This window comes from Salminus brasiliensis, chromosome 20 (genome assembly GCF_030463535.1).
Source record: "Salminus brasiliensis chromosome 20, fSalBra1.hap2, whole genome shotgun sequence".
Lineage (NCBI taxonomy): Eukaryota > Metazoa > Chordata > Actinopteri > Characiformes > Bryconidae > Salminus > Salminus brasiliensis.
The window spans coordinates 10,094,666-10,121,708 of NC_132897.1; the positions used below are offsets into that span (position 1 = coordinate 10,094,666).

At 39.6% G+C, this 27,043-nt stretch overlaps 1 protein-coding gene across 6 annotated transcripts in view; it reads right to left on the minus strand.

Moving 5' to 3' along the window:
- mctp1a (multiple C2 domains, transmembrane 1a) overlaps positions 1-27,043 on the minus strand; it is a 196,512-nt gene that overhangs the window by 74,824 nt on the left and 94,645 nt on the right. For 4 of the 6 annotated variants that reach the window (XM_072665257.1, XM_072665255.1, XM_072665260.1 and 1 more), the window contains exons 3-8: positions 10,131-10,273; positions 8,994-9,073; positions 8,459-8,570; positions 5,960-5,998; positions 886-1,050; positions 376-506 (exon numbers count right to left, since the gene is read on the minus strand). In XM_072665257.1, coding sequence (XP_072521358.1) covers positions 376-506; positions 886-1,050; positions 5,960-5,998; positions 8,459-8,570; positions 8,994-9,073; positions 10,131-10,273 — 670 coding nt within the window. The remainder of the gene's footprint in view (positions 1-375; positions 507-885; positions 1,051-5,959; positions 5,999-8,458; positions 8,571-8,993; positions 9,074-10,130; positions 10,274-27,043) is intronic. The other 2 variants (XM_072665258.1, XM_072665256.1) reach the window with 1 other exon arrangement.

Sequence of the window (27,043 nt, forward strand, 5' to 3'; positions counted from 1 at the left end):
ATGAAGAGTTTCAGGCAGGTACATGCTGGTACATGGCTACTGCAATTACTACAACTGTCAACAACCCCAAAAGAAATGTGTTTATAAGTAATTTAGTAAAGTATATACATTTTTTCATTTTTATAATTCAACAGTAAAAAAACTTTCTCTTGATGACATTAAAGGTCTTTAATGACTATTACAAAAATGTTTTTTTTCTGAAACCAAAAGTGGTTCTTCTATGGCATCACTCAGAGTGTAGCAACAATATATTAACAGAACCATTCTTATATGGTACTGTTATACTGTATAAACTGTACTGTATAAACTCTTTGGCTGTAAGGATCAGCTGGCCATTAATAAATACATAAACTCATGAGTTAAATGCAAACCCACCTGCCCATGAAGTCATCCCTTTTGCCAGCATCTTTATCCCAAACAGTGATATCTATAAAGCCACCCTGCTCATCATACAAGTGGAAGTCAAACTGCTCTCTCCACTGGGGGTTAAGTGTTTTGTTTATCGTCTGCAGAAGAAAGGGGCAAAAAAAGAAGGTTCCATTCCACTGTATATGTGAGGTGAGAGAAATTTCAATGCATCATATTATTCAACTGAAAAACACTCATTTTTTGAGGCTGGTGTACAATAAGACTATAGCAAGACTGTGATTATGGAACATTTGGAGTGGCCTTTCCAGACAAGAATCAAGCCTAGTCCTGGACTACACAGCAGTCTGAATAAAAAGAGGAAAATAATGTGAAAAGAATGTGAGTTTGTCCAGGACTAGACTTAATCCCACCTTCATTGGTATATATCCATAAAATCAACCTGTAAGGAACTAATTATGAACTCTCTATAATTGCAGTGACTGGAAAACTATAAAGGCCTTCCGCATAGTGCGTTACCTTGCTTTTGTATTTTTGATGTCCCATTCTGAATTTGACGTAGGGATCACTTAAGCCGTTAGCGTCCATGGGCTGGAGATCGCGGCCTTCGATCAAACTGATGCTGACAATTCCTCTCCATAGCTGGGCTTTCCTATAGACATCTGATAACCTCACACTCTGGTGCTGCATATTAAATATACATACACATCCACATAAGCCACACATACTTTAATTAGGGCAAGTTTACAATCCTACATGCACATAACCAGGTAGACACTCAGCCACTGTACTGGAAATGAATGCAAAGGAAAAAATACTGTAGACGTGGAATGTTTGTTCATCACAAATATACACAGACATACAGTACATACAGCTTCACAGACACCACGACAGTTAACACTGCATTAAACGCTACACCTTTTCTACAGCCTTTCCAATAATCCCATTTAAAGTGCAAGCACAGATTAGAGCAGAAAAAAAACAAACAAGCCTGTCTTTGACTCCTAATTGAGCTGTACTGCCTTGAACAATGTGTGTGCACCACTCTACTAGTAAAGTAAGACATCAGGCATTATTTGTCAAACAAACACATTTATATAAGAGAACTCCGTCTCAGTCTCTGTGCTTAATTTGGAGGCCTCATTAGTGTGGCTTTTGTTTCAAGTGCATTTCATTAAACTTTGCGCAAACCCTTGCTTGCAAAACACACAGCTTTGATGTCAGGAGCAGGCGGCTAATGCGTTTCTCTCCAGATATTAACGTTAAGTGTGCTGACTCTAGCAGAGCCACGATAAAGCCCCAACCTGCGTTAGTTTCACTCCAGTAGCCAGAATGCAGAATGGAGGGGGGGTATGTGAGAACTCCCTGCCAAAAGCAATGTGAGAATGGGGCATCGGTTTTTGCTGCAGTGCTAATTGTGCATAAAGACAGCAAAATCCGGTCTGAAGTTTAAAATGAAAAGTATTTGTGTCAAAATAATTGTAGTTCAAATTGGGTCAGACACACATAAGAGGGGGAGAAAAGCAAAGCAAAACAGAGTAGCTCAGAGACAGTTTTTAGGAAAAAAAATGAGTGTAAATTGCAAGCAAATGAGCTGCCTGTGCTAACATTAGCGCTGCTTTAGAGCCTCTCGGAGCTTTCTTCACAGTAATTTCAGGCTACTGTGGAAATCTTCATTTCGAAGTTGAATCATAATTAGAAATACTGCTTGGTTTGCATGTACTGAGTGCATCATTTACGGTATTTGGGATTCATGAAAGAGAGATGTATAAATAGACAAACAGGCACCCAAGAGTGAAGGGAACTGCGAGGAAGTAGTTAGCGTGAGCACTGTTACAGAATTCCCGAGTCCCACCCAACATGGCCCACTTTGGAGCTTCAAAGACTTGGGCTGAGGATGCATTTCAGCAGGATGCCGTTTCGCACATGCTGAAGAGTCACTTTCATATTTGTGGGTTTGTCCAAGACTTGAGGAGAACTTTAATACAGCCTAGCAGTTAACTGACCTTCATACTGAGCTAGCACTCACAGCCCAAATTGAATGCAAAGCAAATGGGAAACAGGTCCTTCTAGGCCTGCAGTGAAGGGCTAATGGTTTTGTGAAAACAAACTGTAATTTTAACTCATCACTCTTGTATGATCAGCAAGTATGACAGAAATACTCTTCCTTTCCTTGGAAAGAAAATGGTCAACCTTATTGAAATGGAAAACTATCCAATAAGTACTTTTCCCTTGAGATTTATGCAGCCAAGTGAACCCTCCTACAGAAGTTCAGATGCATTTAAATAAATACCAATATAATTAGCAAGTGACAGTGGAGCAAACAAGTTATTTGGCCAAAACTAAAGGCTTAATTATAATGTCCACTGTCAACCAGTGATAAACAGTAAATTCCATGCCAAACATAAAACCTACCTAAGAAGTTAATAATAAGAAAATGGGGATGTCTAGGGACATTCTGATCCAGTTTTTTGCCCCCAATTCAAGACCCTTAATGTAAGTATCAACTGATCTGGTTCAATTCGGTCTTGTGTTTTAATCAATAATACACACACATTAATTTAGTTTTATACTGCATATTCATTTTAAATTCCTTAATGCACACTTAAAACACTTTGTAGTAGATATCTCTAGTACAGACAAGTTTTAAACCTCTTTTGGTAAAGGATCCTTTAGGCCTCTCACAGGTATGCTTCATGCATAGAGCAGTGACAACGGACAGACCCGAGACCAGCATGCCACCTTCTCCATTCACAGCATGAGAAAAACAAATGCAAAGCTCATCAATCCACATCAGTGATGGAACCTCAGCTTATGAGTCAACTTAGGAGATGATGACGAAATAAAAATGCAAATGAATCCTAAGAGTTGACCATTCCTTTGAGGTTTTTAGGCAACAGGATTGAGGGCAGGTCTTGATTTGAAAGGCACACTTGAGAAAAGATACAAGCAGAATCCTACCCTTATAGCACTATTAGTTGAGTACATTTCTATCATGTCAAATAGACATAGTGTTGACTTTTATTAATTATTCTTCTGAATTCATGTATGTTACTGTCAAGTAATCAGCAGTTGTGGTGGCCATGTTTTTGCAGCATTAATAATACGACATATCTTTTTTTACAATATACACACGTGGACAAAATTGTTGGCACCCCTCGGTTAATGGAAAAAAACCCACAATCTTGAATCTGACAAAAGCAATAATAAATAAAAATGCTATGAAAATTAACCAATGCGTCAGACATTGCTTTTCAACCATGCTTCAACAGAATTATTTAAAAAAAAATAAACTCATGAAACAGGCCTGGACAGAAATGATGGTACCCTTAACTTAATATTTTGTTGCACAAACCTTTGAGGCAATCACTGTAATCAAACTTTTCCTGTAACTGTCAAAGAGACTTCTGCACCTCTCAGCAGGTATTTTGGCCTACTCCTCATGAGCAAACTGCTCCAGTTGTCTCAGGATTGAAGGGTGCCTTTTCCAGACAGCATGTTTCAGCTCCTTCCAAAGATGCTCAATAGGATTTAGGCCAGGGCTCATAGAAGGCCACTTTAGAATAGTCCAATGTTTTCCTCCAATGTTACCCTCTTCTTGGGTGTTTTTAGCTGTGTGTTTTGGGTCATTATCCTGTTGCAAGACCCATTACCTGTGACTGATACCAAGCCTTCTCACACGGGGCAGCACATTTCTCTCTAGAATTCCTTGATAGTCTTGAGATTTCATTGTACCTTGCACACCCTATTCCAGATGCAGCAAAGCAGCCCCAGAACATAACGGAGCCTCCTCCATGTTTCACAGTAGGGACAGTGTTCTTTTCTTAATATGCTTCATTTTTCCGCTTGTGAACATAGAGCTGATGTGCCTTGGTAAAAAGTTAAATTTTTGTCTCATCTGTCCATAGGACATCCTCCCAGAAGCTTTGGGGCTTGTCAACATGTAGTTTGGCAAATTCCAGTCTGTCTTTTTAATGATTTGTTTTCAACAATGGTGTCCTCCTTGGTCGTCTCCCATGAAGTCCACTTTGACTCAAACAACGACGGATGGTGCGATCTGACACTGATGTTCCTTGAGCTTGAAGTTCACCTTTAATCTCTTTAGAAGTTATTATGGGCTCTTTTGTTACCATTCGTATTATCCGTCTCTTTCATTTGTCATCAGTTTTCCTACTGCGGCCACGTCCAGGGAGGTTGGCTACAGTCCCATGGATCTTAAATTTCTGAATTATATGTGCAACTGTAGTCACAGGTACATCAAGCTGCTTGGAGATGGTCTTATAACCTTTACCTTTAACATGCTTGTCTATAATTTTCTTTCTAATCTCCTGAGACAACTCTTTCCTTCACTTCCTCTGGTCCATGTTGAGTGTGGTACACACCATGTCACCAAACAGCACAGTGACTACCTGTAGCCCTATATATAGGCCCACTGACTGATTACAAGATTGTAGACACCTGTGATGCTAATGTCCCTTAACATTATTAACATTATTTTCAGGGGTACCATCATTTTTATCCAGGCCTGTTTAATGAGTGTACTTTTTAAAATAAGTCAGTTGAAGCATGTTATATTAAATTAATTTAATTAATTAATGTTGTATTTTAATTTGTTTATTTTCATAGAATTTTGTATTTATTATTACTTTTGTCAGACTCAAGTTATTTCTGTGACCATTATGGGTTTTTCTTTCATTAACCGAGGGTACCAACAATTTTGTCCACGTGTGTACATTCATTTCCTGGTTGCTTTGATCATCATTACAAGTACATTACAGTATGGAAAACTGTTCATTCAGTACATTTTAATAAGTGAATTCTTAATAATCAGGATAATACTCACAGCAATGCTGTGTAAAACCAATTCAGAAATATTACCTTAAGAAACAAATGCTCTGCTTCACAGGCTGCTGTGGAGCTCAAGCAGTATGAAATAATGACAAAAGAATAAAAAGGAAAAGCTTTATTTTCTCGAACAGTTGCTGCAATACACAGCTGAAACTTCTGAACACATTCAATACTGATGGGGCTGTTTGCAGTTTCTTTTATGATACCATATTAACCCCTTAAATGGTCAGGGCCTGCCTGTGAGGCCATGCTTTCATTTCACACTTCTATAAGTTACAAATAACCGAGGCATACGTTTGCCCCTGCTTATCACATTAGTACTGGATAAAAAAAAAAATGTCTGGCAATTTTTTAAACAGGGTACTTCAGTTCCCGTCCTGGAGTGTTTAGTACAGTTTAGTGATGTTTCAGTTCAAATACACCTGGTTTATTAGGTTTACTCACATCCAAGGTAGTGATATCACCAAACAGAGTGGATACCAGCCTTCCTGAACTGTAACTAAAGAACTATTTGTTAAACCAAGAAGACGGACTGTGGATGCAGTCATTATTGTGTCCACTAGGTGGCGCTCGGGATTCTCCTGTATATTGCAGCCTGCGGAAAATAAAGGTTGGAAATGGAAGTAACAGTGACTGGGGGGGGAAAGCAAGGGCAGAGGCACCGGCACACCCTTCAGTCTAAGCAGAGCACTGCAGAGGGTAAGGAGGAGAGGGCATCAGTATAGGTGGATCATGCCAATATTACCTTACTGGATCTTTTCCAGCTCCTTCTCAAAAGCATGGTCTGTAAATGAGACAAAGCAGTTACATAGCCACCCTTTTCATCCCCAATGGGATGAGGTTGTTAGTTTAGTTCAGGCCTGGGGGAGCACACTGAAATGAAAGTCTCTTGACTTAAGAGCGTTATAACACCTCTGCAAGCCAGACAAAATCTCTATATTAAAACAAACATAACACTTTTAATGTGCTATTTGCTAAAATGTCAAAGGTGTTATAAGCTCTATAGCCCTGGATTAAAGGTGCTAAATGATAAGGTGATCCTAAAGAACTATAAGAGGTTGATCCTCATACATTTGGAGTGGGCAGCCAAGGGAAGCTGGGGGCGGCAGCCACTACACAAGCCACCATACACACCCAATCACATGGATACAAAGGAAGCACTGCCATCCAGAGCTTAAAATAATTCACACACACGCGCACACACACACACACACACACACACACACACACACACACAAAAGAACTGTCTGTACATATATATGCACATTCTATTGCTAAACAGTTTAGATTTGATACTTTTTCCACCACTAGAGGGTGCTAAAGCAAACAAATTACAAAAACAAACAAACAAAAAAAAACATATTATTGACAACATTAAGTTAACAGCTTTGTTTCTCATTCTTCCATAAGTTCTTTACAGCATTACAAAAAGATCAGATAAAACAGCATATGAAATTTCCCCCTTGAGCTGCCTACCTCACATTACACTTGCTAGGGGGATGAATTAGATGTACAAAATCCAATCTGCACCCCTACATGTAGGCAAACCTAGTGAGAGACAGAACTAAACGCAATTAGGACGGGAGCATGCCAGCTTAGCTTTGAACTCATTTCTCGCTACTCAAAATGCTGCCAAACAATGCTGGCTCTCTGTAACGAGTGCATTATCTCCCTGGACAGTATTTCAGAGCTACAGATATCATTTCAGAACCTTGTTTTACTTCAGCTAACCCACTAAATCTATCTGTCATGTCTTTCCACTGGGGAGACAGACATATTTGATGTAACAGATGCTTAAAAGAGCTGGTGAAGCTGAACCAAATGGGGAGGACAAGTCATAAACAATTTCTGTAAAGTGCAGGATGCAGGCCTGTAAACCCTGGAGCTGCGAGAGACAGGAACAATGTTAAAGGGGAATTCCACCAAATTTTCAAAATGCATAATTAAGTCATCAGATGTAAACAAAGTCGGAGTGGGTTTGGTGTGAAATTCTCCACTCTGAAGAAACGTGACAGAAGTGTTCACAGGGATAGTGACAGAAACCAGACATCTCAAACATTTACTAGCTGTAAATGCTATCTTACAAAATCTATTAGATGATTTTTTTTTTAATCTGTTGGTTCGTGGCACAGGGTACTTGTATACATGTATATATTTGTATATGTGGCAGTGGTGACTCAGGAATTAGCGGGTATGTGTGTTCACTGTCACAGTGTGTGTTTTACTGGTGTGTATGTGTGTATTCACTGCACGGATCTGTTAAAGGTGGAAGCCATAGAGAAATAGTGACCAAAGTCTCCAACATTACATATAAAACTAAGACAAGCTTAGATTGACAGGCCTTTTTGGACAGTAAATAAAATGGCTATATTTAAGCTGTTCACATGGTGACCCCTGGTTTTAATTACCACTATAAAGAGATTAATTGTCAATTAATCAATCCACTCAGCATAACTTTGTTTACATCTCAACGACTGAATTATGTTCCCTCTAAGGCAGCGAAACTGAAGGACTATAAGAGTTTACCAAAACGTCAAGCTTTGGATACAAATCCACCTTTTAAATCACCAACTGCTGAAAGATTCAGCACATAAAAATGGTTAAAATCTAAATCACAAATGACAATATATTTTGTTTAATGTGAACTGAAGACTCATAAGATTAATTAACTATTTAATATTAATATGAAGTATAGTTGTCAAAATGAATTTAGCTGAAAAGCCACAGCAATACAGTAAAGATCAGGGTCCTAAATATTTCAGGGTAAGAATATACCCTGTAGGTACAACTACTTTCATGTACACTGTAAATATGTTCAAGATGTACAGAAACACCACATAAGACACTCACATATTCACCAGCAATTGGGGTTTGACTTTTCATGAGGTGTTTGTTATTCTGTACAAGCTCTGTAAGACTCTGACCCATAGTTTGATTAATTCAGTGCATCTGTAGATCTCATCACTACTACTTTTCTTTATTAAAATACACTGGATACACAAACGTGAGTAAAATGCAGAGAATATTTAGACCAAAAATTAACACAGACCTTTTTGCATGTTATTGACATTAGATAAAAAACTGAATGACCATGTGGTATTAAACAAACCAGTCAATTCACAGTGGAACCAGGGAGCAGCACTTCATTCAAAGGCAAACCCCCTTAAGACACACAGGTCAGGGACCAGTCAGTCTTCGGGGAGAAAGAGAGGAAAAAAGAACAGAACATTTAGAGACCACTCACAGTTTCCCTGAGGTCCCCTTCTTTAGGAGTGAGGGTGACCGCCAGTTCCAGTGAGCCCAGGTCATGATCCGGGTAGTGAGGGTCTTTCAGGTCAAGGCTGACGTCCAAGGTCCTAAACAAGCACCAACAGAACACAAGACATATATATATATATATATATATATATATATATATATATATATATATATACTACTTCAGAATGAGACCACTACTTCATACTGAGAGCTGCATTATCATAATACAACACTAGAGAGCAGTCTTGCACTTTAACACCCATCTACGCTTGCTCCCCCCCCCCCCCCCCCCCCCAAATCAAAATCCCAAATGAAATGCACTACTGGTGACCCATTTAAACAGGTTCCACATTTATTTTCAATTCTGGAAACTTGATGCAATATATGAGCCTTTAAAGCACTGTTTAACACTTATACTGATCTTTTAAAAAGATTGCTATAAAATGCAGCAACTTTAGGGTGACTTCAAGCCAGCAGAGTAAGACTGTTAGATAAGGACTGTCACAAGGCCTGAAAAGGACCTTTGATGCTCCAGGGACTCCAGATAAAGATATGCAGAGCCCATGAAGTCATCCTGCAGCCCGAAGTCATAGTCAAAGACCTGTAAGAGCGAGAGCGAGAGCAAGAAAGAGAGATTGATTGACAGAAAAAAGAGGGAGAGAAAAGTTATTTCAAACCATTCTTTTATTTGCAATTTCAAAACTACATACTGTCCCACTTTATGTCTCCTAACTGCACACATGTTTACAGTGCTGTGAAAAAGTGTTTGCCCCTGTCTGAATTAATATATTTGTGCATCAAAAATTGGGACCCTGCTATACACAGTTGACTTCTGTGTCTTTGGTGTGTAAGATATCAATTATGTAATATTCAGTTGAAAAAAGATGGTCACAAACACATAAATAATGCAGTCAAACTGAAGTGTTAATAAGGATCAGTGATTATTAACCAATGTAAGTGCTGAGTCCCGTCATGTCAGAGGTCAGCGTTCATGAAGTAACCATCAGAAAAACATGGGATCCATGAGAGAATAGCAAAGCAAAAACCTTGTCTCAAGTTCACTAAGAAACTCATTATCAACAGGACACGAAAGAATATTTACCCACATGTCGATTCACATGGGATTAATATAACCATAGGTTATTTTCTGTTCATTTTACAGAAGGTAAAATGCACCAGTATCTTTACCAACACAGGAGCATACAGTCTGTTAAAATGAAAAAAAAATCACTGAAAATGTTTCCACATAAAACGAATCCTGTCCGAATAGGGCTTAAGACCATAATATTAATTAGATGTACAAAATAATTATTAATAATTGTTGTTAGTACATTTTAGTACAGTTATTAGTACATTTCATGTATAATGAAAGATGATGAAAGAATACTGAATTAGAAATAAATTTAGATTAGAATTTAGATTAGATGTTTGTCTTGACTCAGACATGGCTTTAGCAATCTTCACTACAACACTAGTAAGCACTTTGTATCAACTGCAAAGTGTGATAGTGGTAGTGCAGGTTTATGCACTAGATCATTTAAAGATTGAAATGTAACAAATTTAAGAATTCAAACAAAGGGACAAAGAGTGTATATAGAACATCTAAAAATCAAACACACTTAGTGACTTACTGACGTAATATGCCAGATTTGTCTTACCTTGACATATAAAGGTTCTCTTAGATTGTCCACCAGCAGGCTGACTTTTTCATCCCATACCGGGTTCAGATTCTTATGGATAATTTTACTTCGGAACACTTCTTTCCCCGCAATCTTAAACTTCACATAGGGATCACTGGTGCCTGTAAAAACACAAAAAAGCAACAGAGGAGAAAGATCCACAGTGAATGTTCCATTAGGCCTGAGAACACAGTACTGTTTACAGCAGCATGAATCACTGGGCACACCCAACATCAAATTAAATCAAAGAACAATCTAAGCAGAAGATCACTGAGCAGAGTTCACATCTGCTACACTTGTTTCCTCACCAAAACCAGACAGAGTGTGTCAACCAAGGCTTTGCTTGTGTAAAACATGCCCTCTTTCAGCTGCTTGGAGTTGAGCATTGGAGCAGATGCAGATGAATGCAAATCTCTTAATATTAAATGCAGACAAATTTTCATGGATATTTTCCAACCCCCACCCCTATGTCTTGGAATAAATCATTTATTTTAAAAAAATATGCCTTTAAGAGAGACATATGTAACTGATATTTTGGTTCATTATTCAAAAGCAGTCCACTGAGTATGAAACAGTTTACAGTCAGGGCTGGGCTGGATGACCTAAATTTCAGGGACTTTATATAGGTTTATTTAAAATGTGTATAAAAATACATATAACAAACGTTCCCATCATGTATATAATGAAGGCTTTAAAAATGAGTACTAGCCACTGTTGTCGTGACGAAACTTCGCCCCCCACCACTGCCCCTGCTCCTCCTGATGGTCCAATTATGCTCAACCTCTGTCTGGCTTCGGGTCCCATCTGCTCAAAGCCCCCCAGAAAGAGAGAGAAAGAGAGAGGTTAGCTGAGAGTGAGTTGTTGGGTGGGGCTGTGGCTGCAGCATCTCTCGAGCCGCTGGTTGACAACCTCTCCTCTGTAATTGCGACTAGCCAGCAGAAGCGAGCAGGTTCACCTTATATCAGGTGTAAAACTTCACAATACTGTAGAGTCCAGGCAAAAACTGCCCAGGGGTTCTTGGGGAGTGAGTGTGTGTGTGTGTGTGTGTTAGCCTACTGCTGCAAGCAATACTGTGCTAAAATGTTTGTGCTGTTGGTGATGCGTCTAGATTACGCAATGCTAAATTTCATTCTGCACTTTAGTTGCATAAAGGTATTACGGTATGTAAGAAACACAGACCGTAGGATGAATTTTAAACAGTATACTGAATAAAATATCACAGCACTATTTACAACTCTACTATAAGTGGTGAGTGGAGAGAACTACACAGCTGAGGGATGAACGAGCGTTCAGTTTAAAGAAGTTGCATGTATTCAGGGCAATAATCTGATCATCTTGTTAATTTTAATGGCAATAAATGTGTTTGTGCAATTTGATATTTTAAGGTCTAATAAAGATAAAATAAAATGCATTTAAAAGTAATAGGATTGTTTCACTTATATTTAGAATTTGTCATTTAACAAATCTTAGGAACTAATTAGAAGAGCAAAAGGTCTGATCATGTGTCATCAATGATTCTAGTCAGTGTATGAGCAGTTGGGTATGAACACAGCAGCACTGATGAACCAAACCAAGTAGAAGATAAACTATATAGGTAAACTATATAGGCAAAAGTACTGAGACATCTACACTATACTCCCACTGGAGCTTTTCTCACACCTCATCCTAATTCCATAGGCAATAATATAGAGTTGGTCTGCCTTTTGAATCTCCAACAGCAGGTTATTGAGTCAGAAGAGCGTTGGTGAATTTTATGCACTATGCACCTGCTCTGTAACTTTATGTAGACTGACACTTTGCTGTGGTTCCCAAACACTTCCACTTTTCAATAATATCGCTCACAGTTATTCAGTGAGTTCTTTAGAACCACACATTTTTTCACTAATGTGTGTAAAGAGAGATTGCGTGGCTAGGTGCTTGATTTTAAAAACCTGTGGCAATGGGACGAATAAAACACCTGAATTCAGTGATTAGAGGTGAGTCCCAATGTTTTTGTCCATATAGTGCATAAGGTTTTTTTCAAGCTGACGTTTGGAAATGGCTAAAGGAACACTGTAATATACATAAAACGGTGACTTACTGGATTCTATTTATATTTATTTCAATCAAATGTGTTCAATTTGCTGCGCTCTATACATACATACATATGTTTTTTTAATCACGTATGGATCCTTTAATGAGTTTAATTTCTCATTTTCAACTGTGCAAAACCTTTCTTCTTCTTTGGATGGTACTGATGAAGGTCACAAGGGGGCATGTTTTGCCTGTAGACTCAGATCATGTGACTCAGTATGCAAACTCTGATTGGCTTACTTTACAGCAGGGAGGAAGGACTGCTGTGTGAAGCCACAAGCAGGCCGAGGTCCACATCAGAGGATTCACAGGCCTATAGACTATCTACAGTGCCACTTTTGAAACTGGGCTCCTAAACGGGAGTGTAAGGATACTGAAGTAAACTTTAGACATCAAACATACCTAATCCACTATGTTTAGGATAGGTGAAAGGTGAAAACTGCAATATTTGTGCCACCAAAACGCCTTAAAAGTACATTATTAAAAACAATCCGTAATAAAACCATAATGATATAAATTTAGTTGTGAATGTGTGCACATGTTCCCTCACTAAATAACCACCAATAAACAAAACATGGAGTTTTTTCTACTCCTTCTACCATGCAATGATAAGTGACCACTAGATGTCACTCTGCTCCTATAGCAGCCTGTGTATATCTGCATAAGTCACCCAACCTGTCTCTTAGCTGCAGTGCTCAGAGTCTCCACTTTCTCGCCATCATCCCCTTTTAAACATGCAGGGCCTTCAGCATATATATCGTCACTGTCCAATGAAAAACATGCATCTTCAAAACTGCAACTTTACAGTAGGAGAACAAAAACGTTATTAATGGAAGTCAATGTAGAAAGATTTTATTTCAAGTCCATTTGGAGCATTTCTATTGGTCCATTTATCCAGAATTATTTTCACATGGTACGGGGCAACAACAGGGTTTAAAGAATGGAGAAAACTAAAAAAAAAAAAATATTGGCCAATATTGATATCACTTTATTATTAAAATAAATCATCTAAACTAGGTTTCTGCATGTACATGTTCTAATTAATGAATCTAAAAATGTTATTATTTTAATCCAAAATAACTGATATGCAAAAACATGATGACACAATGTCACATATAACAATGTCACATGTACAGTTGTGGGACTTTTGCAACTTGACAATGGCTGAATTGTTAATGCCAGACGACTGGGTCAGAACCAAAACGACAAGGCCTTCAGGAGCTTTTGTCAGCAGTGGAGAGTACCCAACATTAGTGGTGCAAGGAAGGACAACCCACCAATTGGAGACAGTGTTGGGCAGTAAATGCTCATTCCATATACTTATGGACATTGGGGCAACAGAAGAAGGCTGTTTAATTGTGAGATTACCTCAAGAAGTCTAAGAGCAGCTGTACCTTGCAACTTACAAGACTTTGCTGCTCACATCTTTGTGGCAGTTGCCTCAGGACACCTTCAGATGTCTTGTAGAGTGAGCGGTTTTGGTGGCATGTGCACCACCAGAATATTATTTATTGGTCATAATGTTTTGATAATGCACAGTAACAAACCACAAAAGCATTGTTTCAACAAAAATGCCATTAGGTCCTGAAAAGGCCATTATCTGTCCAGATTCTTCCATCTGGCCACTTGAACCTGAATGGATTGGTCTTCATTGCATCCTCTCCAATCAGCATTGGCAGGTATGTCTCTTCTATTGGATTAAGCTCTCAGAGGGAAGCATCAGGGCCAGAACAAATGTCAGTACTGGGAGACTCCAAGCATTGTTTGTGAAGCAGATAATCAACTTCCCCTGGTTTGGATTCAGATCACGTTCCACAAGCCCTGCAGTAACCCCAGGGTCTGTGCAGTGACATGCAGAGAGGCGGACAGGCCGCGGAGTAAGCAATAAATAAGTGTTCAAGGGTATGTGTATGTGTGTTGTGGTGTGTGCTGTGCTGTGTATGAGCACTGTAATTAAACTCCAGTATCTTCAGGGAACCCCCATTAACACTGCACTCTTCTCTCCTTCTCACATTCTTCTCCACTGTGCTTACCATAACTCAGTCTGCACTCCCTCGGAGTAAAGTAGGTAATGCCATTAGAGCAGTCCAATAGACCTGCTCCATCACATTAATGTCATGACATATTGCACTGCCACAATTCATTAAAATGCTCAGCTTCTTATAGGAGCAGGAGTACTTGAGAGATAAGCAGGAGATGGTAGATCTAGCTTTAAAGGACTGCTGCTTGTTTTCCTAAATTAATAACACCATGCAAAAAAACCCCAATATTCATTATATAGTAGAAAAAAGCATTTACACGGCATATACATACAGTCAAAATACACCTGTATGCCAAAAAACGCTTGTGGACAACCCTTAATATTAGTAAATTCAGATATTGCTTTTATTATCTCCATAGAAAAAGCACTGCCAATATAGTGAGACATTCTGGAGAAGATGCACATGAGTTTAAGGCCAAAATGACCAATGATGACAATGGGCTAGAGGGGTAGAAGGACTTTCAGCACTGGGCTGTGGAGCAGTGTAACTCTGGAGTATTCTCTGGAGTGATGAAGCTACATCCAGTATCTTTGGGATGAGTTTGAGTGGTGTTTGTGATCCAGAGCAGATTATCCAACCTCAGTACCTGACCTCAATAGACCTCAATAATACACCACTGCTCCAAAATCTAGTGAACAGCCTTCACCTGAAGAGTAGAGGCTAATACAAGAGCAAAGGGAGGACAAATTCACTATCATTACCCTTTAGCAATATAGTGTACAAAGTGTGTGAGTGACAATACATGAACATCAATTCTCGATTTTAGTTGTACTCAAGTTAAGCAGGTGCTTCAGAAGCCAAATCCCTTTGTACTATGGAAATTTGCACATTTCAGACCAAGTTTAGATTAATGGCATTTGGGTATATATGCATAGGCTAGCCATTTTCTGGCTGAGCCAGTTACCTGAATTCATTTCACATTTTACTTGCATGACAATTCGTAAGTATGAGACACTACCAATTACTAGTATTAGGAGGGGAGGGGGGTATAAACTTACAGATATAAAAATGTAGCGATGTGCCAGGATACACATTTCAATAAAGCAAAAAAGCTGTGCTTTAAAGTGCCTCAATCGAACACGCTAGCCACAAGCTAATATAACACAATACAACAATAGATAGCCTCTTGCCATATTCTAATTCAATAAAATACTGAGGCCTAGTTACACTTGGTTTACAATTTTATTGTAAATTGGTACAATTTATTTTCAATAAGAAACTTCCAGAACTTTCAGACTTCGAGAAGCCAGTAATAAGCCAGCTATAGGTCCAAGAACATTCTCCAGATAATTCCCTGCAGCCTTGGAAAGCTGTCAGAAGTATGTGAAAGGCAGGGATGTTGCATAGAACTACTAGTGAAAGTAATTGAGCTATGAGGCCAAGGGTGTTCCATTAAGATGACTGATGTGGGTGCAAGCTGTGGTCAAGCAAGGCTAGTGAGCAGCAAATTGGGTAAAATGGGGGTTCCCACTCAAACATACTGAACAAAAGTGGAAGTGTGTGTGTGTGTGTTTTTTCTTTCCACAAAGCATAATTCACAAAGCACAGCTGCAAGTGCGCCAACGGATCTGCTAGCTATTGAGGATCCGGTCAATAAGTCAGTTGGGTGGATTTTAGTGTGTCTTCAGAGACATAGGGTGGGACTATTTCTTCTTTTCCTCCACAATCGATGCACACATGGCCCGGCATGCACCACAGAACAGCTCTCTACTCGCACTCTCCATCTCTTCATGGGTCTATAAACATAGCAGCGCACCATCGTCCATCCTGCAGCCTGAACAGCATGAAATTAAAGTCCATGCAGCTGGGCACAGGAGTTATAGATTGAAGGCTTTAAATGTGCCGTGGATGGACTGGTTTTGAATGGCATAATATTTATATGCATAGTTCTTTTTTATTGTCTTTACAGTCACAAGATATGAGCTTTAAAGACCTTTAGCATTCACATTATTGCAGATATTGAACTGTTGATCCACTAACAGTTGAGATTATAGTCTGGACATTTTTTTGTTTTTTTAAAGCCTTATGTCTGTTATTTAAAGTTTAAAACTGCAGACAGGGTCATCTATGCTAAAAATGATCTAATCAGACATAGGGGCTCAGCATTCACATACCTTACATTGCCACAAAGGGGCAGTGTGATACTGCTTTCAGCAAAAAGACGACAAGATCACTCATACTGGCACAATGATATATGTTTCCAACTAAAAGATAAGACCACTCTCTGCACCAATTTTCCAGCCACACTGCAGACAAACCAGTGTACATCTATTTAAGCATGGTGACGGAACAGCAAAGTATCCGTGAATCTAATACAATTTAGATTATAATCCACTGACAAGAAACACTGAATCTACAATATTCATTCATTTTACTGGGGTGGCTAGTGGCCTAGTAAGAGAGGCAGCAACCGTAAGGCTACCAATTAAAATCGCAAAGCTTAATTGGGGATTCTAGAGATTCTAGAGAGGTGTCCATGGACAAAATACTTTCACTGAAGTCAACTGCTGGTACAATAAATCATCAAATTCAATATAACCTGCAGCCTAATTCTTATAGAGCAAGTACTCATCGGGCATCAACTGACTGGCCACACTGTAGCATGTTAGCTAGTCCAGTGAGCTAGCAAAAATGCCTGTCAAAATGAACAAAAACTCAGACAATCTGTATTGGCACACCCCTTGGCACCATGCCTAATGCCAGGTGTGGGCTAGAGGGATGTAATGCATCCCAACATTAGGCTGTTGAAGGATGGCGCTCTATCAAATACTTTTGAGATGCGTTGGGGAGCTAGGGATGAGGCAGAGTGGTGATCATTCAACATCACTAATGCTTTTGTTGCCAAATGCAATCAAATACTCACAGCAATGTTCCAATATCTAGTAGAAGGCATTCCCTGGACAGCAAAGAGTTACTCCAACAAAAGCAGAATGAACTAATACCCTTGATTTCCGTAGAAACAATGAATGAACAGTTGTCCCAATACTTTTGTCCATATAGTGTAGACTCTTTAGCAATTATGACCTAATGCACTCATTCCTTTGATTGAAAATTGTAGAATGAATTCATTATGATTATATAATTCAGTGTTCAATATGTCACCCATTTTATTCAACTCTATATAATTTCAATATCCTCAGGTCTGAGGATCTACTACCCTCATGAATTTTCACATTTTCAACAAACATTTAGAAGGAACAATGGGCAAATCTTAATGTCAGTAACACTGCTGTATTATATCCACATGTACTTTAATAACTAGACCCCTGTCAGAGCTCAGAAGATGCCTAGAGACTGCTGTGCCCCAAACCAGACTGCTACACACTGACGAAGAGTATACATCCAAACTGCAGAATCTAATGGACTGCATCACAGTCGTTAACGCTGGAAAGCCCACATAATGGCTCCTGAATAATGAATTGGAGGACTACAAAAATATGGCCTCACATTACACTGAGAAATGGAGCAAATCACAAGCAGGTATAAAATCTGTAAAGGGGTCATTCTTTCAGAGTTTATGATAAAAGTTAAGTAACAATGCACAGCTTGAACTTTGAGGTAAATAGCCATTCCAGACGTAAAAAGTGTTTGATACTAAAAGCAGGTGGAAACCGACTGCTGACTGCCTGAAATGGAAGTGTGTGTGTGTGTGTGAGAGAGATGCTTGAAGGTGTGGCCATGTTGGCCACTCAAATGTGTAATAAAACATAATCACCCAATGCTTTAGAGGAGTGCTTAACATTCAGTCGCTTTTAGTAATAGCTGTTTTGACAGTCAGGTCCAGATCCAGTGCAGAGTTTCCTCAAGACAAATTGTTCTTTCAGACACCTGAAGTGCGCCCCTGCCGACCCCTGAAAAAATCAATACAGGCTAGCCCAATTCAACTTACATTTAGTGGAAGTGAAAGAATATCCAGCAGTCAAAAACAGGCCTGATTGGATGAGATCTTAACGGCAGACCGTGTGGCCACAGAACCCACTTGAATTGAATTCTTAGATAGAATTACTTATGGTATATTGGATATTGTGTTGATTATAGATGACACAGATACAGACTGCTGACATTCCAGGGAAAATGGCCAATTCTTGCAGTGCATCAATATTGTATTATATGAATGTAGGTATGCATTACACTCAGACACATTCAGAAACAAGAATGTGTGCATGCAAACACAGCATCAATGGGTGCAGTTGGTGCCTCGTGCTTACACACAATATGATAGTATAAACTGTAATATAGCCGTGAGCATTTTTAGGATTAATACATGTCTTAAATTCATGTTCTGTTTCTATTCAATCATACAGTGCATTGTCAAGCACCAATCAGAACAATCAGATCCTGATAAGAAAATATACAATATGGACAAAAGTATTGGGATACCTGCTCATTCATTGTTTCTTCTGAAATCCAGGGTACTAAAAAGAGTGTATCCTGCTCTTGCAGGAGTAGCTGTCTTTACTCCCCATGGAAGGCTTTCTACTAGATTCTGGGGCATTGCTGTGAGGATTTGGTTACATCCAGCAACAAGAGCATTAGTGAGGTCAGGATGTTGGATGATCACTTTACCTAAACCCCAACTCCCCAGTTCATACCAAAACTATTGTATGGAGCACCATCATTCCAGAGAACACAGTTCTATTGTGCCACAGGTCAGTGCTTGGGGGTTTTATACCCCTCTAGCCTCTAACCTAATCTACAGGTTTATGTTTATCTGCTCCCTATTGGTAATGCTTCTGTACAGGGACTACACAAGCTGTTTGTGCGTGCATTTGCACATCTGTGTTACTTAAAGTAGCTGAATGCATTCATTCGAAGTGGTGTCCACAAACATTTGACATGACAGCCATTCCAATAAATGCTTTCAGCAACTGTAGGTTGCACTGTTGTGCAAACGCACACACATACCCACACAGCTTGTCCAGGTACCCCGCCCTCTAACCTGTAGCTTTAGACTCTGAATTTAACCCATACATGGCAGTCACACACACTTGACCATTCCTAACTTTCTCCCAGCACACAAAGCAAACACCCCCCCCCCCCCCCCCCTCAACACACACACACACTTCCACACCCACATTACTACGTGCCTTCCTTTTCTCCCTCTGCATTAGAGACATTGGATCAGTGATCACGGTGCTCTAATCATGTCTGAGGGGACGAGGTGGGCCTTTATCAGGCTGTTCTGACCCAGGACACGTTCTCAACCCTCTCCACATCCTAGTCTCAAACACACCACTCTGAAGGAGAAAATGAAAATGGATTGGATACTTCTATTTGAGGTCTCTGCATTGCTGTATTCCAGAAGTTGCCTATAAAGCCAAGAGCTCCTGTTCAGTGGACGCAGGCTTGCTTATTTAGAGAACAGGATATAAATGATAAAAAATTATTAATTTGATGGAAACTGATCGACTCTACATGACTGAACTTGAGTGTAATGAGAACTCTGATATGAAATGATTGGAAAACAACAAACTAAATGAGGATGCAAGTATATCACACTGCGTCCGAGGAAATGAAGTCTAAAAGAGTGTTTTATAAGAAAAGGCATTTCTAAATTAAACTAATAAATACAAGAAAAGGAAATAAAGACTAAGGAAAAGAAATCCAGCAGTTGAGTTTAACTTGAAATGAATGAAACACTTCTCTCCGAACATTCATAATTAGGCTACCCAAAAAATCATGACAGGCCATGAGAGCTATAAAAAGGTCATTGAATAATTCATACTGAGTCATAATTAAGGAAGAAATTTTCAATTCAGTTCCCTTAGTGAGTCACACAGGGTGATTAGTCTCATCGGAAAGAAATTTGGAACGTCTCGCACACAGCTGGGATCACTATGATCCCCTACAGACCAGATTTTAGCTCAGGCCCTCCAGGGGCCCGATAATGGCCCCTAGGCTCTGGCACTCACAAAAAGTTACTCTTGAGGAGTTGGATCCAATAGAATTAGGGATGCACCAATATGGGAATTCTGGGTTCATGCCAATATCCTTTTTCTTTTCATCTACAGACAGAGAGTAGCCATACCATTAATCCCCCTTGTGTCACCACAACAGATCTGACCATTTTAGGCAGGGACTCCACAACACCTCTGAAGGCATCCTATGGTATCTGGCAGCAGATCCTGCAAGTTATGAGAGATCACTTTAATAAGTTAGAGGTGCCCATGACTCTGTTGCTGGTTCACAAGTTGTCCTTTCTTTAATAACCTTTAGTAGGTACTGGCATGCTGGCATTTAGGAGGCACTGCATACCAAAAAAAAGAAAGAAAAAAGAAAAAACCCAAAAGACCTGCCTGATGTTTTGGAGATGTTCTGACCCAGTTGTCTAGCCATCACAGTTTGGCTCGTCAAATTGGCTCAGAATCTTATCCTTGCTTATTTTTCCTGCTTTTACACAGCCTTCAGGAACGGACTGACTGTTAAATTAAGTCACAATATGTATTACAACCTGTACAGTATCTGCATAAACTACATGCAGCATTCAGATGACAGCTATCTTACTATTCCATGCTTCTTAACTTCAGAGCTACGACTGAAAATTCTGCCACAGTCCGCCTAGTGGCACCCACACTGCAGAAGTCCAAATGCATACGGTCATAAAGAAAATAAACAGCAGCAAACACCATGACCCTACACACAGCTAGCCATGCCACAGCTATTCCTGTCATGCCAATTTGAGATACAGAGCAATGATCTTTTTAACAGCAACATGTAGAGGTAGCTGGTTGGATGTTAGCCCATTATAAAAGCACCCCTATCACACAAAGCTACTACAGTGCTGGGAGAGTGAAGCCTAGCATGTACTTCCAAGTCACATGATGCCAGCCAACTGCTTCCTTTTGAATTGCTGCTAATAAAACATTGGACAGCTTGGAGGAGAACATGTGCACTTCAGAAACCCAATATTGAGTATATGTACACACTGCGTTTCATGAAAATGTTCTGAAGTAACGTGTTGTTGTATTTTTGTCACACTGCCAAACATGATCCAGTATTGTGCTAGTTTGAGTCATCCATCCAAGAGCCCATCGATCCATCAGCTCCTCTTTAGTATCTGCTGACAGTGAAACATCAGAAGCAGGCAGAAGAACAAAGAGTGGCAACAGGCCGATTCATGACAGCTTCAACTGTCTACACACAGCCATAAGATCCAGCAGCATTTCATGAAACATGAAACTTGACTTTCCATACAGGTCCCAGTTTATCATCCTCTCACTTTTCAACCAGCCACAACGTCACATTCATTGATCGAAAACTGCTGGACGCTGTTGAGTCCATTACTGCCTGGTTATCTCTAACAAACCGCTGGAAGTGAAATAAATTGTCTTGAAATGAGTTAATGAGCAAATTAAAAAGTTAGATTTACAAGTCACCATGACTCAAAGGGCAACAATTTCAAAGAGATGAATGACTATATGTATGATTCGTGTCCTGCGCAGAAAACAATGAATCATTATTTGCTAATAAAAAAATGTTTAGCAGCACAGTGTCATAAGATAATGTGACCTGCTTGCATGAGGAGGGGTAAGTGTGTGTAGCACAAACTGATCTAAGGACTCTAATATGCTGTCTCTCTCTGCAACATCAATGACTGTACACATACAATAAATTGACAGGCTTACTGTATGCATATAGCAGATTTACACACAGCTTTTTCAAGTCACTCTGTTGGAGGTCATCCAGCTCACACAGGGTGTGTGTGTTTTTTTTGTGTCCTTCATGACATTTGGCTGCATGAGTGCAAAATCGAATATGTCAACATTTCAGCCAAAGTTCATATCAGGCCCAAACTGGCATACAGACATTTGATCGCTGTCTTACAAAGACCTTGGATCTCCATTTTTGTTGTTTTTCACTTTATAATAATGTGACTGATAGCTGTTCTTATATATTATGCCAAAATGTCATGATGAATGGACCAATAGAAATGCTCTAAAAATGACTTGGATTAAAATCTGCCATTGGAAGATTTTTTATTTGCAGTAATGAAATGCTTGTATTTACATTTTTATGGAAACATAATTCTCAAAAATTATTACAGGTCTGTCATATTGAGCTAAAGAGTAAAATAGCGTGATGAGGCTGAGGCAAAGAAAGTCTGGAACTAGCAGGAATGGCAGCAGACATTGTGCTTAGCCAAACCAGCAAAATAGAATATGGTTTTCTTAAGAAAATAAACTTGCTGCTTATGAGTTTAAACATTGAGATGGCATAATATTATTATACACAACTTGTTCCTTGTCCACAAAATGTTCCCATGTTCAGACATGTTCACTTCACTGGCTTCCTGTAGTCTAAACCCTGATGCTGGCCTACAAAGCCAAAAATGGATCAGCCCCATTCATACTTGATGGCAATGGTTAAAACCCGATCTTTACCAAGTGCCTTTTAAGCTTTAAGTACAGATTGACACACCATCCTTTAAGATGCATAAAAGACAAGCTTCCAGAGTCACTTGCTGTCTTCAAACGCTGACTAAGGAGCCATCTCTTCCCAGAGTACTTATATCAGCACTTATTCAGGCTTACGATAGTACTCATGTCTTATTTGATTTGTTTCACATTCAGGCAAAGTGTAGTTTGTTGAGTATTGCTTATCCAAGTATCCATGCTGACTTTTGTGTTGGGTAGCATCTAGACTAAGGAATCTTTAAGTCTATACAAACAAGCTAAGGATATTTTCTGAGTAAACAGCATAGCACTTTTGTAATGTGAATGAGAATAAGAGAACTAATTTCTGCCTGATAAAGTAAAAGACATCTACTCTGCCTTAATGGCTCAATGGCTGTTTTCTACTGTAACAGTTTACATTTACATTACATTTATGGCATTTAGCAGATGCTCTTATCCAGAGCGACGTACAAAGTGCTTTGCTATTTACCCAAGAAAAACCTTAGCATAGAAGAATAGACCAATAATTCAAAGGATACCTCTAAGCTTAGACATTACTAAACACAAGACAAAAAGGTGACCATAGTACTCTAATCGTCCAAGTACTCTCGGAAGAGGTGGGTCTTCAGTCTGTGTTTGAAGACAGCGAGCGACTCGGCCGTTCGGACACCCAGGGGAAGCTTGTTCCACCACTTTGGTGCCAGGACAGAAAAAACCTGGACGCTTGTCTTCCGCGGATTTTGAGGGATAACAGTTCAGCAGTAGAACGTAAAACATACTTTATGATCATGCAAACTGCTGAGGGAGTTATACTTCAGACTTCATGGCCAGCTGCCAGGTTCTGGTTTGCTGAAAGGAAGGATCTCATCAATGACATGTGGCTTTCAGAGGCCGTATGTAAGCAGAGCCCGAGTCAGTCGGATGTGAAAAGGAAACTCTCTCGCTCTCTCTCTCTCTATACCACTCTCTCTGTCCCAGGTGAAGACCTCTGAAACTGTACACCTTTCTGCCATGTAGCATTAGGGAAGCAAGTTCCATGTTTTAGACACAAGGAATAGAGGGGACAAGTCTACTGAAGACCTAAATAGCAAAAAACAGCAGCAGAAGAAATTATATAATGGCCATGACTGAATCTGATGTATTCTTTCCTCAAACAGACAGGTCTAAAGTATAACTAGCACCAAGCATTATGTTAAGTCTCATAGCTGTATGTAAAATATTGTCTATTTTTCCCCTTGGAATTATCATGCCACATAGACGACTCCAACTATAAACGGGTTTCATACTATATTGACATGTAGAACTGCAATGCTTAGAGCAATCCTTGTCTTCTTCTGACAGCGCTAGAAAAAGGCCCATTGGAATGAAGAACTGCTCATATTTTTGCCAATACTACGGCAGTGCTGGAGGCCAAGAAGTTGGCAGCAGCAGTCATGTTCGGGCAGAAAATGAGCCCTCATACAGGCAGCCAGAGATGAGTCATGTCCAGGTCAGAACAGGCTCAGGTGGGCTATGGCTGAGCTACAGCAACGAGGACAGCCAAAGATGTAGAGCATCTTCCACTGTCACTCAATTGATTCGACCTGAGTGGATAAAGGAAATGGGCTGGGGTGGCAGCTGTAGTCCAAGACATCATTGATTGAATGCTGAGGTAAAGATTGGCTCTTTTTACCGTTTAATCCACTCTTCTCCTTCAACAAAGTGATTCCCAATGCTGCTGTTGCGTTTATTTTGATACAGTTACAGTCTGAAGCAGTTTATAATTTACGTACACTCATCATGGACAATTGTCATTGCAATATTGGCTGATGGTTTGAGGTTATGCTGAAAAATTCTAGTCATTTTTCTTCAGCAGAGGTAGTCATCTTTCTTTAGCATTTCATCCACTTTGTAAAATGTGCAGGTATCAAAAACCCCAAGAACATGTTGCTGGTTACAGTGATGCTGGTTTTCCAGCAGATTCCAGTTCATGGCAGGCCTTTCAGAATCACTGATTCAATAATCTAAAGGGGTGTGGGTATGTACATTTAGAATTTTTGTTATTTTCACTGTGTTGATTTCAGAACCCCCCTAAAATTATTAAAAGTTTATGCACCAAATTCTAGTTGCATGCATATGTTGCATGTTATTTTCTGCCCCAGAATATGCTTTAAAGTCCAATATCTGCATGATTTCGGTCCATGGTGTAGCTAAACTTCTGACTTCAACTGTACAAAGAGCAATCTAAAAGCCCAAAATGTGTAGATGGATTTATTGTGTATGTGTTACAAATTACCATATTATATGTTGGATACTGTATTTGTATTGTTAAGCAATTCATTGTATAATTTTTCAGGTTTTATAGGGTTATTTATTTTAAATGTTCCTTTATTTTAAATGTTCCTTCTAAACCATTTTGACCATGTAGTGTTGTTGATACAGGTCTGTTTACTTGCCTATTCATTATTTAACTTTGTGTATGTGTCTGTGTGTTTGTGTGTACATTTAAGAGTGTATCTAGACAGTTCTGCTGTAGCGTCCCATCAGCCCCTAATGAGACCATTAGCGATCCAGCAGTCAAAACAATCCCCCTGGCACTGACACACACACAGCCTGAAATGCACACTAAAAGGCACACCTTAACACATGGTTCCTGTATGACTCAGGAGCCCCTCAGACCAGTATCCAGATAATGGGCAAAAAGTACAAGTCATCCATCAGCCCTCTGCCAGCTGTCTAGAGCAATTCATGCAAATTAATTCAAGTAATGTCATAAATGGAGGAGATGGTGTATAGAATGTCCCAGGCCATTTTATTTAATTAGGCTGGTATTGATTTCATGGTGCATTTCTGCAAGGGTTTTCTTAAACGCTAAAGTGAGATAACAACAATAAGCTATTTGGTGCAACAGTGGAGCACGTTGGGCTTCAAATGCCAGTATGTAAATTTAGGCCACAAAATCACTGCCCTCATAAGACAACCTTGTATCTCTAAAAACAGCAGCTTTGCATAGGAAGGGAAAAAGGACCAATTTCAATCAAAACTTTACCCTGTTTGAAATGAAAGTTTCAGGAGCAGCCAGTTCTAAAGCAACACTATGTAGCATTCTTACCTTAAAATAGCAGCTTCAAAACCATTGTGATGCTCCACTGATTTACTGACTTGCAATGGGGAGAATAGCGTCTCTATCATTGTGGCTCTTGGCTCAGCACATTGGCTGCTGCAGTATGTAACTTTGCAAAGCGAACCTTTGGGTGTGGATCAATTAAACGTTGTGACTCTAGGGGGTGCCCAGGAGCAGGAAATAACAATTCTTGCACAATGCTGCTTTAAAATAGGTGTTATTGGTTTGTAGTCTGTGGTGCTGGGGGGTGGAACAAAATGCTCAATGTTTCTGACTGGTTTAAGAAAAGTCATCAGCAGCCAGAGAGAACATAACTAAATATCTAAATTTAGTAAAAATTCTAAAAAGAAAAAGCAATGCAAAATTACGTAATGGAAATGCTCAACCGTATTCTTTGTTTTGATACAGCAGAAGCTGAAAAGCTGGTTAGCAACATAAGGTGCGTTGTTATTATTGGTATGTTATTGTAAGCAGCGTGTACCGTCAGCCACCAGCAGGGGGCTTGGCCAGCACAGTGGGAAAGCTGGTGGAGCTGGAGTAAAGAACTCCAAGCCCCAGGAGCCCAAGCAGTAATCAACACTGACCAGACCCACCTGTGTGGCACGGTACAAATACACCCAGCCAAACACAATTCCCGGTCGCACCTTTGTAGAGGGGCGAACGGTAACAGTGGTTCCAAGTTGTGAACAGTGAAGAAAAGCTGAAGTTAAAAAGAAAGAGTTTGAGTTGTGAAGAAAAGCTGAAGTTAAAAAGAAAAGAGTTTGAGTTGCGAAGAGCTGAAAAGAAAAGAGTTTGAGTTGCGAAGAGCTGAAAAGAAAAGAGTTTGAGTTGCGAAGAGCTGAAAAGAAAGTTTGTTGTAATCAGTGGTGAAAAGAAACTAAAAAAAAAAGAAACTAGTTTGAGTTGAAAAAGGGTTTAGATTGTCCTTTGTTTGAATACACACCACTCCTGATGTTTCCTTTGTTTGTTTTCCCGCCCTTTTTTCTATATAGCTTTTAAACAGTTTTTATACTGCCACCTCACACAGCTGTGGTGGTGCAGTGGAAACGCACTGGGCTCCCATTTCCAGGGTTGGGAGTTTGAGCCCTGCCACAGTCTCACAAAGCACCAATCTTTTATTGACTTAAGACATTCACCCTCTGTTACATGCACCATAAAATAATACCCCCAAAAAGGGGTAGCATCATTTAAATAAATTAACTGCACCAAACCACACACTAACAGTTATAGGCTGTGGAAAAGCTCAGTCGAGAGCACAAATCAGTGCTCATTCCCACTGAG